The sequence below is a fragment of the Carcharhinus amblyrhynchos genome, chromosome 22 (assembly GCF_965287045.1).
Source record: "Carcharhinus amblyrhynchos chromosome 22, sCarAmb.v2.hapA, whole genome shotgun sequence".
NCBI lineage: Eukaryota > Metazoa > Chordata > Chondrichthyes > Carcharhiniformes > Carcharhinidae > Carcharhinus > Carcharhinus amblyrhynchos.
In genome coordinates, this window is record NC_137345.1 from 35,128,810 (window position 1) to 35,141,090 (window position 12,281).

At 45.3% G+C, this 12,281-nt stretch overlaps 1 protein-coding gene across 2 annotated transcripts in view; it reads right to left on the reverse strand.

Annotated features, from left to right (window-relative positions):
- Window positions 1-270: 270 nt before the first annotated feature.
- The window catches only part of LOC145356848 (potassium voltage-gated channel subfamily A member 2-like), a 53,498-nt gene continuing 41,487 nt past the window's right edge, over window positions 271-12,281 (reverse strand). For both annotated transcript variants that reach the window (XM_080209781.1, XM_080209780.1), the window contains exon 3: window positions 271-2,617. In XM_080209781.1, coding sequence (XP_080065907.1) covers window positions 610-2,106 — 1,497 coding nt within the window. In that variant the 5' untranslated portion in view covers window positions 2,107-2,617 and the 3' untranslated portion in view covers window positions 271-609. The remainder of the gene's footprint in view (window positions 2,618-12,281) is intronic.

Consider the following 12,281-nt stretch of genomic DNA (forward strand, 5'->3'; position numbering starts at 1 on the left):
TGATGCTGAGAAATGATTGCTGTAGATAATCCTGTAAATAGGAACCCTGGCAGCAGTGAGGGAGCAGCGAGAGAGGAGCGCAGTGTTGAACATGTTAGAGTTATTCATTGCACTGAGCTGGAGAACTACAACTGGCCCAGGAGCCCAAGTATTCCTAACATATAGCAGAAAATGCCTGAGTAAGGAAATAAGTGACTGGGACAACAGCAAACATTTGTGATTCATGTATAATTTTAGTAATAGAGTATAATAAATACAGGTAGAGGGATCAATTATCTATGGTAAAGATTGGCTGTTTAAGGTAAACAAGCTTAACTGGGTTACACTTGTGAAGATTCCATGGCTTCTATCTAACACCTGCTACACATGTGGCTGTCAGATGCAGGAACAGGACTGTCCCATTTAATTTGGTTTAATCTAACGTTGGCAGCACCTTATGTGATTAAACACAGCACTGAGGTGTGGTTGGAATGTATCGGGATGATTCAATAGGACACAGTTACTGTGTGAATATTTTACGCTCTGATATAGAACACTAAAAGCTAACAGACACATCAAGCAGACACGAGAGCCGTAAGATTGTGTCCTGAGTGTGTAACCAGGACACACTCACACATCACTCCTCAATTTGGTGATGTTCACATAGTTGGGGTTTGGTAAAGTGCAATTGTCAGTGTGAAGGTTGTGATCAGGGGGGTCTCGAACGGTGCCAATGCCCTCCTGGGCCTCCGTATACTCCGACTTGCAGATGCTGGAGGTGCTGTTACTCTTCTTCAGATCAGTGGTGGACGGGATGTTTGGGCAGCTCTTCACATGCAGGTATTGGGCCTGTTCCTCGTTCTCCGTTTCCCGGTGATAGAAATAGTTAAAGTTGGAGACAATAACGGGCACCGGGAGTGCAATGGTCAACACCCCCGCAATGGCACACAGAGAGCCCACCATTTTACCTCCGATGGTTATGGGGTACATGTCTCCATACCCAACCGTTGTCATGGAAACTACTGCCCACCAGAAAGCATCGGGAATGCTATCAAAGTATGAAGCTGCTTCATCTGCCTCAGCAAAGTAGACGGCGCTGGAGAAGAGGATAACTCCGATGAAGAGGAAGAAGATAAGGAGACCCAGTTCCCTCATACTGGCCTTCAGGGTCTGACCCAGGATTTGCAGCCCTTTGGAGTGTCTGGACAGCTTGAAGATCCGAAAGACCCTGACCAAGCGGATGACCCTCAGGATGGCTAGAGACATGGCCTGCTGCCCTTGCTGCTGCCCGTTACCCGCTTGCTGCTGCTGCTCTGCCAGCTCAGTGCCCAGGGTGATGAAATAAGGAGTGATGGCCACAATATCAATAATGTTCATGATATTTCTGAAGAAGACGGGTTTACTCGGAGAGGCAAACAGCCTGACCAGAAACTCAAAAGAAAACCAGATGATGCAGAGAGTCTCCACGATGAAGAAAGGGTCAGCAAACGTAGAAGAGTGGTAAAGAGCTGTGGCATTGTTATAATGAGGCCTGCCTCCAGCTCCATTCTCTTTGTCATCTCGAAAGACAGGCAAAGTTTCCAGGCAAAAGCTGACGATGGAGATGAGGATGACCATAACAGACACAATGGCGATAACTCGGGCTGGGCCTGAACTCTCGGGGTACTCAAATAGTAGCCAGATCTGGCGCTGGAATTCATTCTCAGGTAAAGGCCTCTCCTCCTCCTTTATGAAGCCCTCGTCCTCTCTGAACATCTCCATGGCTTCCTCCCCCAACTCGTAGAACCGTATCTCCTCAGAGAAAATATCCAGGGGCACATTGACAGGCCTGCGCAGCCTGCCTCCTGACTGGTAGTAATACAGGATGGCATCAAAACTTGGTCTGTTCCTGTCAAAGAAATATTCATTCCTCAGAGGGTCAAAGTAGCCCATCCTCTTCTTCGGATCCCCAAGGAGGGTGTCTGGGAACTGGGACAAGGTCCTGAGCTGGGTCTCAAAGCGAAGCCCTGAGATGTTGATTACCACTCGCTCACAGCACTCGTGATCTTGCTCGGGCTCATACAGGTCCTGAGGCTGCACTGGGAGAGCAGCCAACTCATCAACATTGTCTCCATGGGCCACTGTCATCTTGCTGTGGAGGCAGGGAAATAGTTTCTCAGGAAGGAGCTCCAATCAAGGATGTGGGTACAGCTTGGAGGTGGCTGCTCTTGGATGAGATGCCCGGGTAATAAAGGACAATCAAGTGGAATTCTTCAGAATCTCACAACGCTGCGACTCTGTAAGCACCTGGATTGTAAAAGTAGATCAAGGACTTGATGGGGGAATCTTGGACTTGATGGATCCTGATGTCTGTAGATCCTGTAGGAATTGGATTCTGGAATTTGGAGAATAGATACTCACACAGTTTGCTCAGCTATCAATAACTGGAATTCCCTCAATCTCCTCATTTAAGGGTTTTGATCGAGATTTCAAAATCCATCCTGCAAATGGTACGCTCCAGAATTGGTGAAATCACTTGGAACTTTGAGAAGGGTGGACAGGTGTTTTGACCAGACTTAGTATTCAACTCCGGGAAGGTCCAACATAGCAGAACAGCACGACATCAGAGTTCCTGCGTTCACACACGCTGTGACATAACCTGGAGTAACACAGGAAAAAAATATTATTTAATGTTAACCTAATCAGAAAAGGCAGAAACAGAGCAGAGAGGATGAAGATAGAAGGATAAATAATGAGGGAAGAGAGGGATAGAGCACTGAGAGGGTTAACTAGAGGGATAGAGACTGGGGAGGGTGAACGAGAGAGAGAGAGAGACAGAAAACAGGATCATATCACTGAAATTTACAGAAGGAGACCATTTGGCTCTTGAAGACCCTAGCAGCTGTCCAGCCTATTGCCACTATCTGTACCTTGGTTTGTAGCTTTGTAGGTGATGGCATTTCAAGTGTATATGTAAATAATCTTTAAAATGAACTGAAGTCTTCTGCCTTTACCACCTTTCCAGGCACAGAATTCCAAACACCCACCACCCTCTGTATAAAAACGTTCTCCCTCATGTCTCCTCTAATCCTTCTGTCACTTAGCTTGAATCTATATCTCCTAGCTTGGAACTCTCTGCTGAGGGTTCCTCCTGTCCATCTCTATCTCTACCCCTCAATTTTATATACTTCAATCATGTCATCTCTCAGCCTTCTCTGTTCCAAGGAAAACAACACCAACAACTCCAATCCTCTTAGCTACAATTCTCCAGCCCTGGCAACATTCTCGTAAATCTTCTCTGCACTCTAGAGCAATTAGGTCCTTCCTGTATAAAGGCAAATTACTGCGGATGCTGGAATCTGAAACAGAAACAGAAAATGCTGGAAAATCTCAGCAGGTCTGAGACAATAGAGCCAACGTTCCAAGTCAAGATGACCCTTCATCAGAGCTCCTTCCTGTAAGGTGGTGACTGCACATAATTTTCCAGTTGTGGCCTCACCAGTGTTTTATACAATTCCAACATTATATCTACTTTTATATTCTTTTCCTCTGCCATTGAAGGAGAGCATTCCATATGTCTTCTCTGCCACCTTGTCTACTAGAACTGCTGCCTTTAGGAACCTGTGTACTTGTACGCCAAGATCTCCCACTTCATCTACTCTTCTTAGCATACTCCCATTTATTATGCATTCCCAATAACTGTGTGGCCACCTTAAATGCATGACCTCACACTTCTCTATGTTAAAATCCATCTGCCACTTTACAGCCCACACCACCAAACCATCGACATTGTTTTGTATATCACAGCTATCCTCTACACGATCCACTACCTGGCCAATCTTTGTGACATCTGCAAATTTTCCAATCATGGCTCCCACATTCACATCCAAACTGTTGATCTATAACACGAACAGCAAGGGTCCCAAACACTGAGCTCTGCGGAACGCTGCTTGAAATAACTTCCGATTCGCAAGGCATCCATTGACCATTCTCCTTTGTTTCCTTTTGATCCAGTTTACATTACCCTGCATCTCATGGGCTTTTATTTTTTTGAGCAATCTATTCTGTAGGGCCTTGTCAAAAGCCTTGCTACAATCCATGTACTCAACATCCACTGCACTACCTTCATCGATCTTCCTTGTCTCTTCCTCAAAAAATACACTCAAATTTGTAAGGCATGGCCTTCCCGTAACAAAGCCAAGCTGATTATCCCTGACTATTCCATGCCTTTCTAAGTGACAATCTCAGGATTGATTCTAACAATTTTCCCACACCAAAATAAGACTAACTGTCCTCTAATTGTTTGACAGTTCCTTCATACCCCTTTTAAACAATGGAACCACATTTGTATTTGTCCAGTCCTCCAGCACCTCCCCTGTGATTAGTGAAGATTGAAAAATAATCCTCAGAGCATCTGCTGTTTCCTCCTTGACCTCTTTCTAGGGAGCAATCTGTCTGGCCCTAATGACTTTTCGACTTTCAAGGACTCCAACTCCTCTCGCACTTCCTCTCTCGTTATGATTATCTTACACTGTTCCTCTTGAATTACTATATCCACATCATTCCTTTCCTTTGCAAATATGGAGACAAGAATTCATTTAAAACTCTTCCCAGATCCTCTGCATCATCACAGAAGTTCCCCTTTTCACCTTTGATAGCTCCCACTTTTTCCTTAACTATCCTTTTGCTCTTTATATGCTGGTAAGACATCTTTGCGTTTTCCTTAATTTTGCTTGCTAATATTTTTTCATGTCCTCTCTTTGTTCCCAATGAATGAGTAAAAGTCATTAAACACACAAATGACTGTGAGATATCCACAAGCCCCTAAAGTCCAGAAGCAGAAGCGTGTGAGAATACAGGCCAGCTCTGCGAGGTAGATCCATACTTGTTTCAGCTTAACTGATTGGTCAGCCTGACAGACAACTAGATAACAAGGAGGAGATTGTTAGCACTGTTGCTTCACAGCGACAGGGAGCCGAGTTCGATTCCCGGCTTGGGTCACTGTCTGTGCGGAGTTTGCATGTTCTCCCCATGTCTGTGTGGACTTCCTCCACATGTTCCGGTTTCCTCCCACATTCTGAAAGATGCACTGGTTAGGTGCATTGACCTGAACAGGCACCAGAGTGTGGCAACTTGGGGAATTTCACAGTAGCTTCATTGCAATGTTAATGTAAGTCTTACTTGTAACTAATAAATAAACTTTTTTTGTTCATGTAGCAAACAGCAGTATTAACAATGTGTGAGACCCAGGACCCAGCTGCCCGTCACCGACTGTATGTTTAATATGATTTGATTTGATTTATTACTGTCACATGTATTAGTATATTGTGAAAAGTATTGTTTCTTGCGCACAATACAGTCAAAGCATACCATTCATAGAGAAGGAAACAAGAGGGTGCAGAATGTAGTGTTACAATCATAGCTAGGGTGTAAAGAAAGATCAACTTAATGCAAGGTAAGTCTGTTTAAAAGTCTGACAGCAGCATGGAAGAAGCTGTTCTTGAGCCAGTTGGTACGTGACCTCAGATGTTTACCTCTTTTTACCGATGGAAGTAGTGGGGTCCTCAATTATGCTGGCTGCTTTGCCGAGGCAGTGGGAAGTGTAGACAGAGTTAATGGATGAGAGGCTGGTTTGTGTGATAGATTAGGCCACATTCACGACATTTTGTAGTTTCTTGCAGTCTTGGGCAGAGCAGGACCCATACCAAGCTGTGATACAACCGGATTTTGCCTTACATGTCTCAATGAATCATTCTAAACCATTTGTGACTTTTGGATAACCTGTGACCTTTGATAAAATCTTACAGTTTAGGGTCACAGGGTGATAAGCATGCTTTTTGACACAACGCAGGCTCAGTTGTCCATTGTGTTCATCACTTAGGGCTGCATATGCAAATTTACGAGAGTCTCGTTTCCTATCCAGCTACTGTGGTTGACAGAGCTCACAACTGTGTCCAACCCATCTCCTGCACTTCTACTTTCACCCCTCCCCTCCCTCCCAGAACCAGGATAGAGCCTCCCTTGTCCTCATTTTTCACCCCATCAGCCTCTGCATTCAAAGGATCATCTTCCACCATTTCCGTTAACTCCAGCATGACGCCATCACTCAACACAACTTCCTCTCAATCTTGCTGCCAGCATTCCGCAGGGACTGTTCTCTCCGGGATGCCCTAGTCCACTCCTGCATTACTCCCTACACCTCAACCCCTGCCCACAGCATCTTCCACACAGTTGCAGAAGGTGCAGCACCTGCCCTTTTACCTTTTATCTGCTCACCTTCCCAGGTCCTAAACATCACTTTCAGGTAAAGCAGTGCTTCACATGCACCTCCTTCAATCTGGTCTATTGCATTCACTGCTCTCAATACTGTTTACTCTACATCACAGACTGTGTGACTGCTTTACAAAACACCTTCGGTCCATCCACAAGCAGGACCCAGACCTTCCTGTCACTTCCCATTTCAACACATTGTGAGATGGAAATAATGAGTCTGGTTTCTTAAGATTCTTCATAAAGGTTAAGTATCTCATCAAAAGGGATCAGGGGATCTATGTACCTCCTAAAGGGATTTCTAAGGGATTTGTTAGAAAGGTTAAGTGAAATTCCACAATCAGGGTAAAAGAACATGATGACGTGGCAAGGACTGTTTATGTGACTAAGCAGCCAGCCAACATAAAGAACTTGAATGCCTGGTAACTTCTGTACCACCTCAAAGCTGGTAGCACATGACCAATCCTGGTAATAACAAGAGATTAGGAAGACAAATAGAGCAACAGAAATCCTGCCTCACAACCTATAAATTGTTTAATGTGAATCTAAAACAGGCAATGTCAGAATTTAAGATAACATACTGCTCATCTGATTTTTCACTGTATAAATGTCTCAGTTTTCCAATGGGATAGAGTCTGCTTCAGAGGTCTTTCTCTGATGTGGTGCTTGCTCAACGCACCAGTTAATAAATGATTGTTCTATACCTGAAGGCTCCTGAGATAATTGCTCCATGTCCATATGCCTGATCTTGTCCTGCTGCAATGCACAGTGAAGACCAATGCAAACTGGAGGCACAGCACTTCCTCCTCTGATTAGGCACTGATAGCCTTCTGGACTCAACACTGAGCTCAACAACTTCAGACTGTGGATTTTCCTCTCCATCTTCATCCTTTTTTATTTCTATCAATTTATTTTCATTTCTTCCATTGATTTATTTTTATCTCACTTTTGATCTATTTTCCCTTATTACCTTCTCCCATCCCTCCATAGAATCCCCACAGTGCAAAGAAGGAGTCCATTTAGCCCCTCAAGTTGCACCAATGCCCCAAAAGAGTACCTTACTCAGGCACTCTCCTCCACCCTATCCCTGTAACCCTGCACATTTACCATGGCTAAACCATCTAACCTACACATCTTGGGACACTAAGGAGCAACTTAGCCTGGCCAATGCACCTACACATATTTGGACTGTGGGAAGAAACTTGAGCACCTGGAGCAAACCCACGCAGACGTGGGGAAAACATGCAAACTCCACATAGATAGTGACCCAAGCTGGGAATCGAACCCGGGTCCCTAGCAATGTGTCACCCCACGCCACTAGGGCCATCTATTACCTGTTTTACCTTTGTTCTGGCATGAATATGAGGCATGCTCCTGGAGTCTGACTTTGAAACGTATATTGAATGTTTTGACTGTAGAGCCACCATCGTTTGTGTTTCGCGCAAGAACTCATTTAACTCTTTGTAATCTTCTCTTTAATGTTAGAAGAATATAAATGTAGTCTTGATTCAGTTAGTTATATGTCTTGTTTAGTATGTGTACAAGTGTGGATATTTGTGAGATACTTTAGTCATAATTTTGGTTTTGAACCAGTTACACAAAACAATTTCACACTGAGTTCATAACTCATTACATAAAGAAATATTCTAAATTTCACACATGCATATATGCCTGTGTGCAGCTATGTATGTGCACATATGTCTGGGAGTACATATGTCTATTTACGTGTATATCTGTGCGCACATTTGTCTTTCTGCATTTATGTCTGTGTGTGTGGACGTTTGTCTGTGTCTGCGTATGTCTGGGTGTGTGTATGTCTGCACGTGAGCATTTCTGCATCTGTGTTTGGCTGCGTGTGCATGTCTAGGTGTGTGCATATCTGTTTGTTTGCATATACCTGAGTGCATATATTATGTGTCCATGTATATCTATGTGTGTGTGTATGTCTGTGCATATACGTGCTGTGTGATTATGGTTGTCTGTGTGTGTGTCTGTGTGTGGGTGTATGTGTGTCTATGTGCATGTATGTCTGTGTGTGTTTATGTCTGAGTCCATGTATATCTGTGTCCACATATTATGTATCCGTATTATGTGTGCCTGCATAGTGTCTGTATTACGTGTGCGTATATGTCTGTGTCCACGTATGTCTGTGTCTACCTGTGTGTGCCTACGTCTGTGTTAGCGTATGTCTGAGCATGTGTATTTCTGCGCATGCATGTGTGTATGTATGTGTTTGTGTGTGTGTGTGGTGTGTGTGTGTGTGCGTGCGTGTCAGTCAGTGTGTATCTGTATGATTGTAATCGTTGAGGCTGATGTTGATTTATTTTGACTGAGATTTATTTGCGCCAAGGGAAAGGGACCAATCCAGTGAATCTTCACTCTTATCATCTCCAATACAAGTTTATTTTTGCTTAAATACGGAGCCCTAAACTGTTATGTTGGGCCGTGTCGCCTTCAGAGAATGGGTCAGGCGACCCAGGACTCAAGCTTCACCCTGGGTGGAGCTTGCCTTGCAGTTTTGTACTGACTGTGCTAGAAAACAGAAGTCTTAATAAACAGCTTCAGTTAGGTTACTGCCACTTAACTTACGGTCTTTATTAGTGTCAATATCAGACCTCAAACAGAATAACTGGCAATGAGGCTGAATCACTGTCCATGGACTGCACATCATTGCCAATTTTCGGGAGATGCCTCTGACCTCTCCAATCTATCCTCATAACTGAAGTTCCTCATCCCTGGAACTACTTTCGTGCATTCTCTCCAATGCTTTCACACCCTTCCTGAAGTACAGTGCCCAGAACTGGAATCAATACTCCAGCTGAGGTCTATCTGGTTTTTTTATGCAGGCTTAACATACCCTCCTTGCTAGTGTACTCTATGGCCCTGTTAATAAATCTTAGAATATTATTTGCTTTACTAATTGCTCTACCTGCCACCCTCAATACTTACCACATATACACCCCCAGCTCCCTCTGCTCCTGCACTTTTTTGAGAATTACACCTTTTATTTCATATTATCTTTCCCACCAAAATAAATCACTTTATATTTCTCTTCATTGAATTTCATCTGCTACCTCTTTGCTCATTCCATTGACCTGTCTACATTCTTTCAGAGCTCTATCCTCCTCATGATTCACAACTCTTCCAAATTTTTAAATTGTGTCCTTTATATCTGAGGGGCTGGCCAGCCGCAAATCACTCATAAGAACATAAGAAATAGGAGCAGGAGTAGGCCATCTAGCCCTTCGAGCCTGCCCCGCCATTCAATAAGATCATGGCTGATCTGAAGTGGATCAGTTCCACTTTTCCGCTTTCTCCCCATAACCCTTAATTCCCCTGCCTGTCAGAAACCTATCAACCCGCGTCTTAAATATATTTAGCGAGGCAGCCTCCACCACTTCAACAGGCAGAGAATTCCAGAGACCCTTTGAGTGAAGAAGTTCCTCCTCAACTCTGATCTAAACTGCCCCCCCTTATCTTCAGGCTGTGCCCTCTAGTCCTGCTATCCTTTCTAAGCGGGAAGAATCTCTCTACCTCTACCCTATCCATCCCCTTCATTATCTTATACGTCTCTATAAGATCCCCCCTCATCCTTCTAAACTCCAACGAGTACAGACCCAGTCTATTTAGTCTCTCTTCACAGGCCAACCCCCTCATCTCTGGTATCAACCTAGTGAACCTGCTCTGCGCGCCCTCCAAGGCCAATATATTCTTGCGCAAGTGCAGCGACCAAAACTGCACACAGTACTCCAGCTGCGGCCTCACCAGTACCCTGTACAGTTGCAGCAAGACCTCCCTGCTTTTATATTCTATCCCCCTCGCTATAAAGGCTAACATTCCATTTGCCTTCTTGATCACCTGCTGCAACTGCAGACTGGGTTTTTGCGACTCGTCCACAAGGACCCCCAGGTCCCTCTGCACCGTAGCATGCTGCAGCTTTTTGCCTTTTAAATAATAATCCCTCCTACTATTATTTCTGCCAAAGTGGATAACCTCACACTTGCTAACATCATACTCCATCTGCCAGGTCCTCACCCACTCGCTCAGCTTATCCAGATCTTTCTGCAGACTTTCCACACCCTCCACGCAATTTGCTTTTCCACTCATCTTCGTGTCATCAGCAAATTTCGCCACCCTCCTCCAGATCATCTATATAAATGGTAAATAGCTGAGGCCCCAGCACCGATCCCTGCGGCACTCCACTAGTCACCAACCGCCAGCCAGAATAGCACCCATTGATACCAACTCTCTGCTTCCTATTAGACAACCAATCCTCTATCCACGCTAACACCTTACCCCCAACTCCGTGCATTCTAACCTTCTGTAGCAACCTTTTATGAGGCACCTTATCAAACGCCTCTTGGAAATCTAAAAACACCACATCCACCGGTTCCACTCTGTCTACCGCACTAGTCACATCCTCATAGAAATCCAATAAATTTGTCAAACACGACTTCCCCTTAACGAATCCATGCTGCGTCTGCTCAATCAAACCATCCTTTTCCAGGTGCCTTGCTAGTTCTTCTTTGATGACGGATTTTTCCAATTACAGACATTAAGCTAACCAGCCTATAATTCCCTGCCTTTTGTCTGCTACCTTTTTTAAACAGCGGTATAACATTAGCTGTTTTCCAATCTTCCGGCACTTCCCCGGACTCCAGCGAATTTTGATAAATAATTACTAAGGCATCCACTATCACCTCTGCCATTTCTTTCAGAACCCTGGGATGCATTCCATCCACTCCTGGGGACTTGTCCACCTTCAGTCCCATTAGTCTATCAAGCATTACCTCTCTAGTGATAGTAATTGCATTCAGGCCCTCAACTCCTACCATCCTTCTGTCTTTAATATCTGGCAAACTATTCATGTCCTCCTCTGTGAAGACCGAGGCAAAAAACTTATTTAAAGCCTCAGCCATTTCCTCATCGCCCACCGCTAAACCCCCCCCCCTCATCCTCCAAGGGTCCAACATTCTCAAATAAATGTGTCAAACAGCATTTATTTCCCTTTTATAAAACCATGACTACTCGTTCTAATTGCATTATGCTTTTCAAAGTGCATTTGTAAGATTTCCTTGGGGGGGGGGGGTTCTGTGCAGGAGGAGGGGGAGTGGTCTGTGTGGCAGGGGAGTCTTTGTGGGGGGAGTCTGTGTGGGGGGGTCTCTGCAGAGGGGAGGCGGCCTGTGTGGGGGGGTGTCTGTGCACAGGGTGGGATCTGTATAGTTGGGGGGGGGTGTCTGTGCACAGGGTGGGATCTGTATAGTTGGGGGGGGGGGTCTGTGCAGGGGGAGTCTGTGTTGGGGGGGGCCTCTGTGCTGGGAAAGTTCTGTGCAATGGGTGGGTCTGTGTGAGGGAGGGTCTGTGAGGGGGTTTGGGGGGCATGTGGCGGGGGGGTCTGTGAAAGGAGGGATCTGTGTGGAGTGGGGGGTATTTCTCGCTGGGGGGTGGGGTAACCACTCAAGGAGCAGAGGTTTCCCATCCAGGGAGCATATGACTGGCCCAGCTTCACAATAAATTGCTTGAAGGTTTCAGACACATCCTCACACTCCTGCGATATTTCCCTCAGTGGGAGCAAGCATGAGTCGGATATGCCCCTGTCTGTGATTGACTCAGAGATTACGTTGCCTGAGTCATGTTTTGATCCACGCACGGACAGGCAGCTAATCCATCTGGCCCATTTCTCAACCAAGTGAGGGATGAAATGACGTGTCAGCAAAGGCAAGTTGTTGCAGTTACTGGGAGGCTGGTGAGGGGCTGGAGCATTGGGAGTGTTTTCACTCCTTTCTCTGGAGGTTTGTGCAACAAATATAGAACTCACAGGATAGTGCTGTCTTGTGACATCCAGAATCTGTGCTCCTCTGTTACCTTCCATTCACAGAGCCAACCCACTTCCAGCTCTGCAGGGGGTACAATCTACTCAGCAAAGAGAGGACGCCAGGTGGTCATAGGCATCCCCCTTGGGCAGAGACGTAGGCACAGGGCGGTCAGGGGCAACATAGAGGGCAAGGGGGATGTCTCTGCAGGAGACACCACTACCCAGCTGCCAGAGTGTA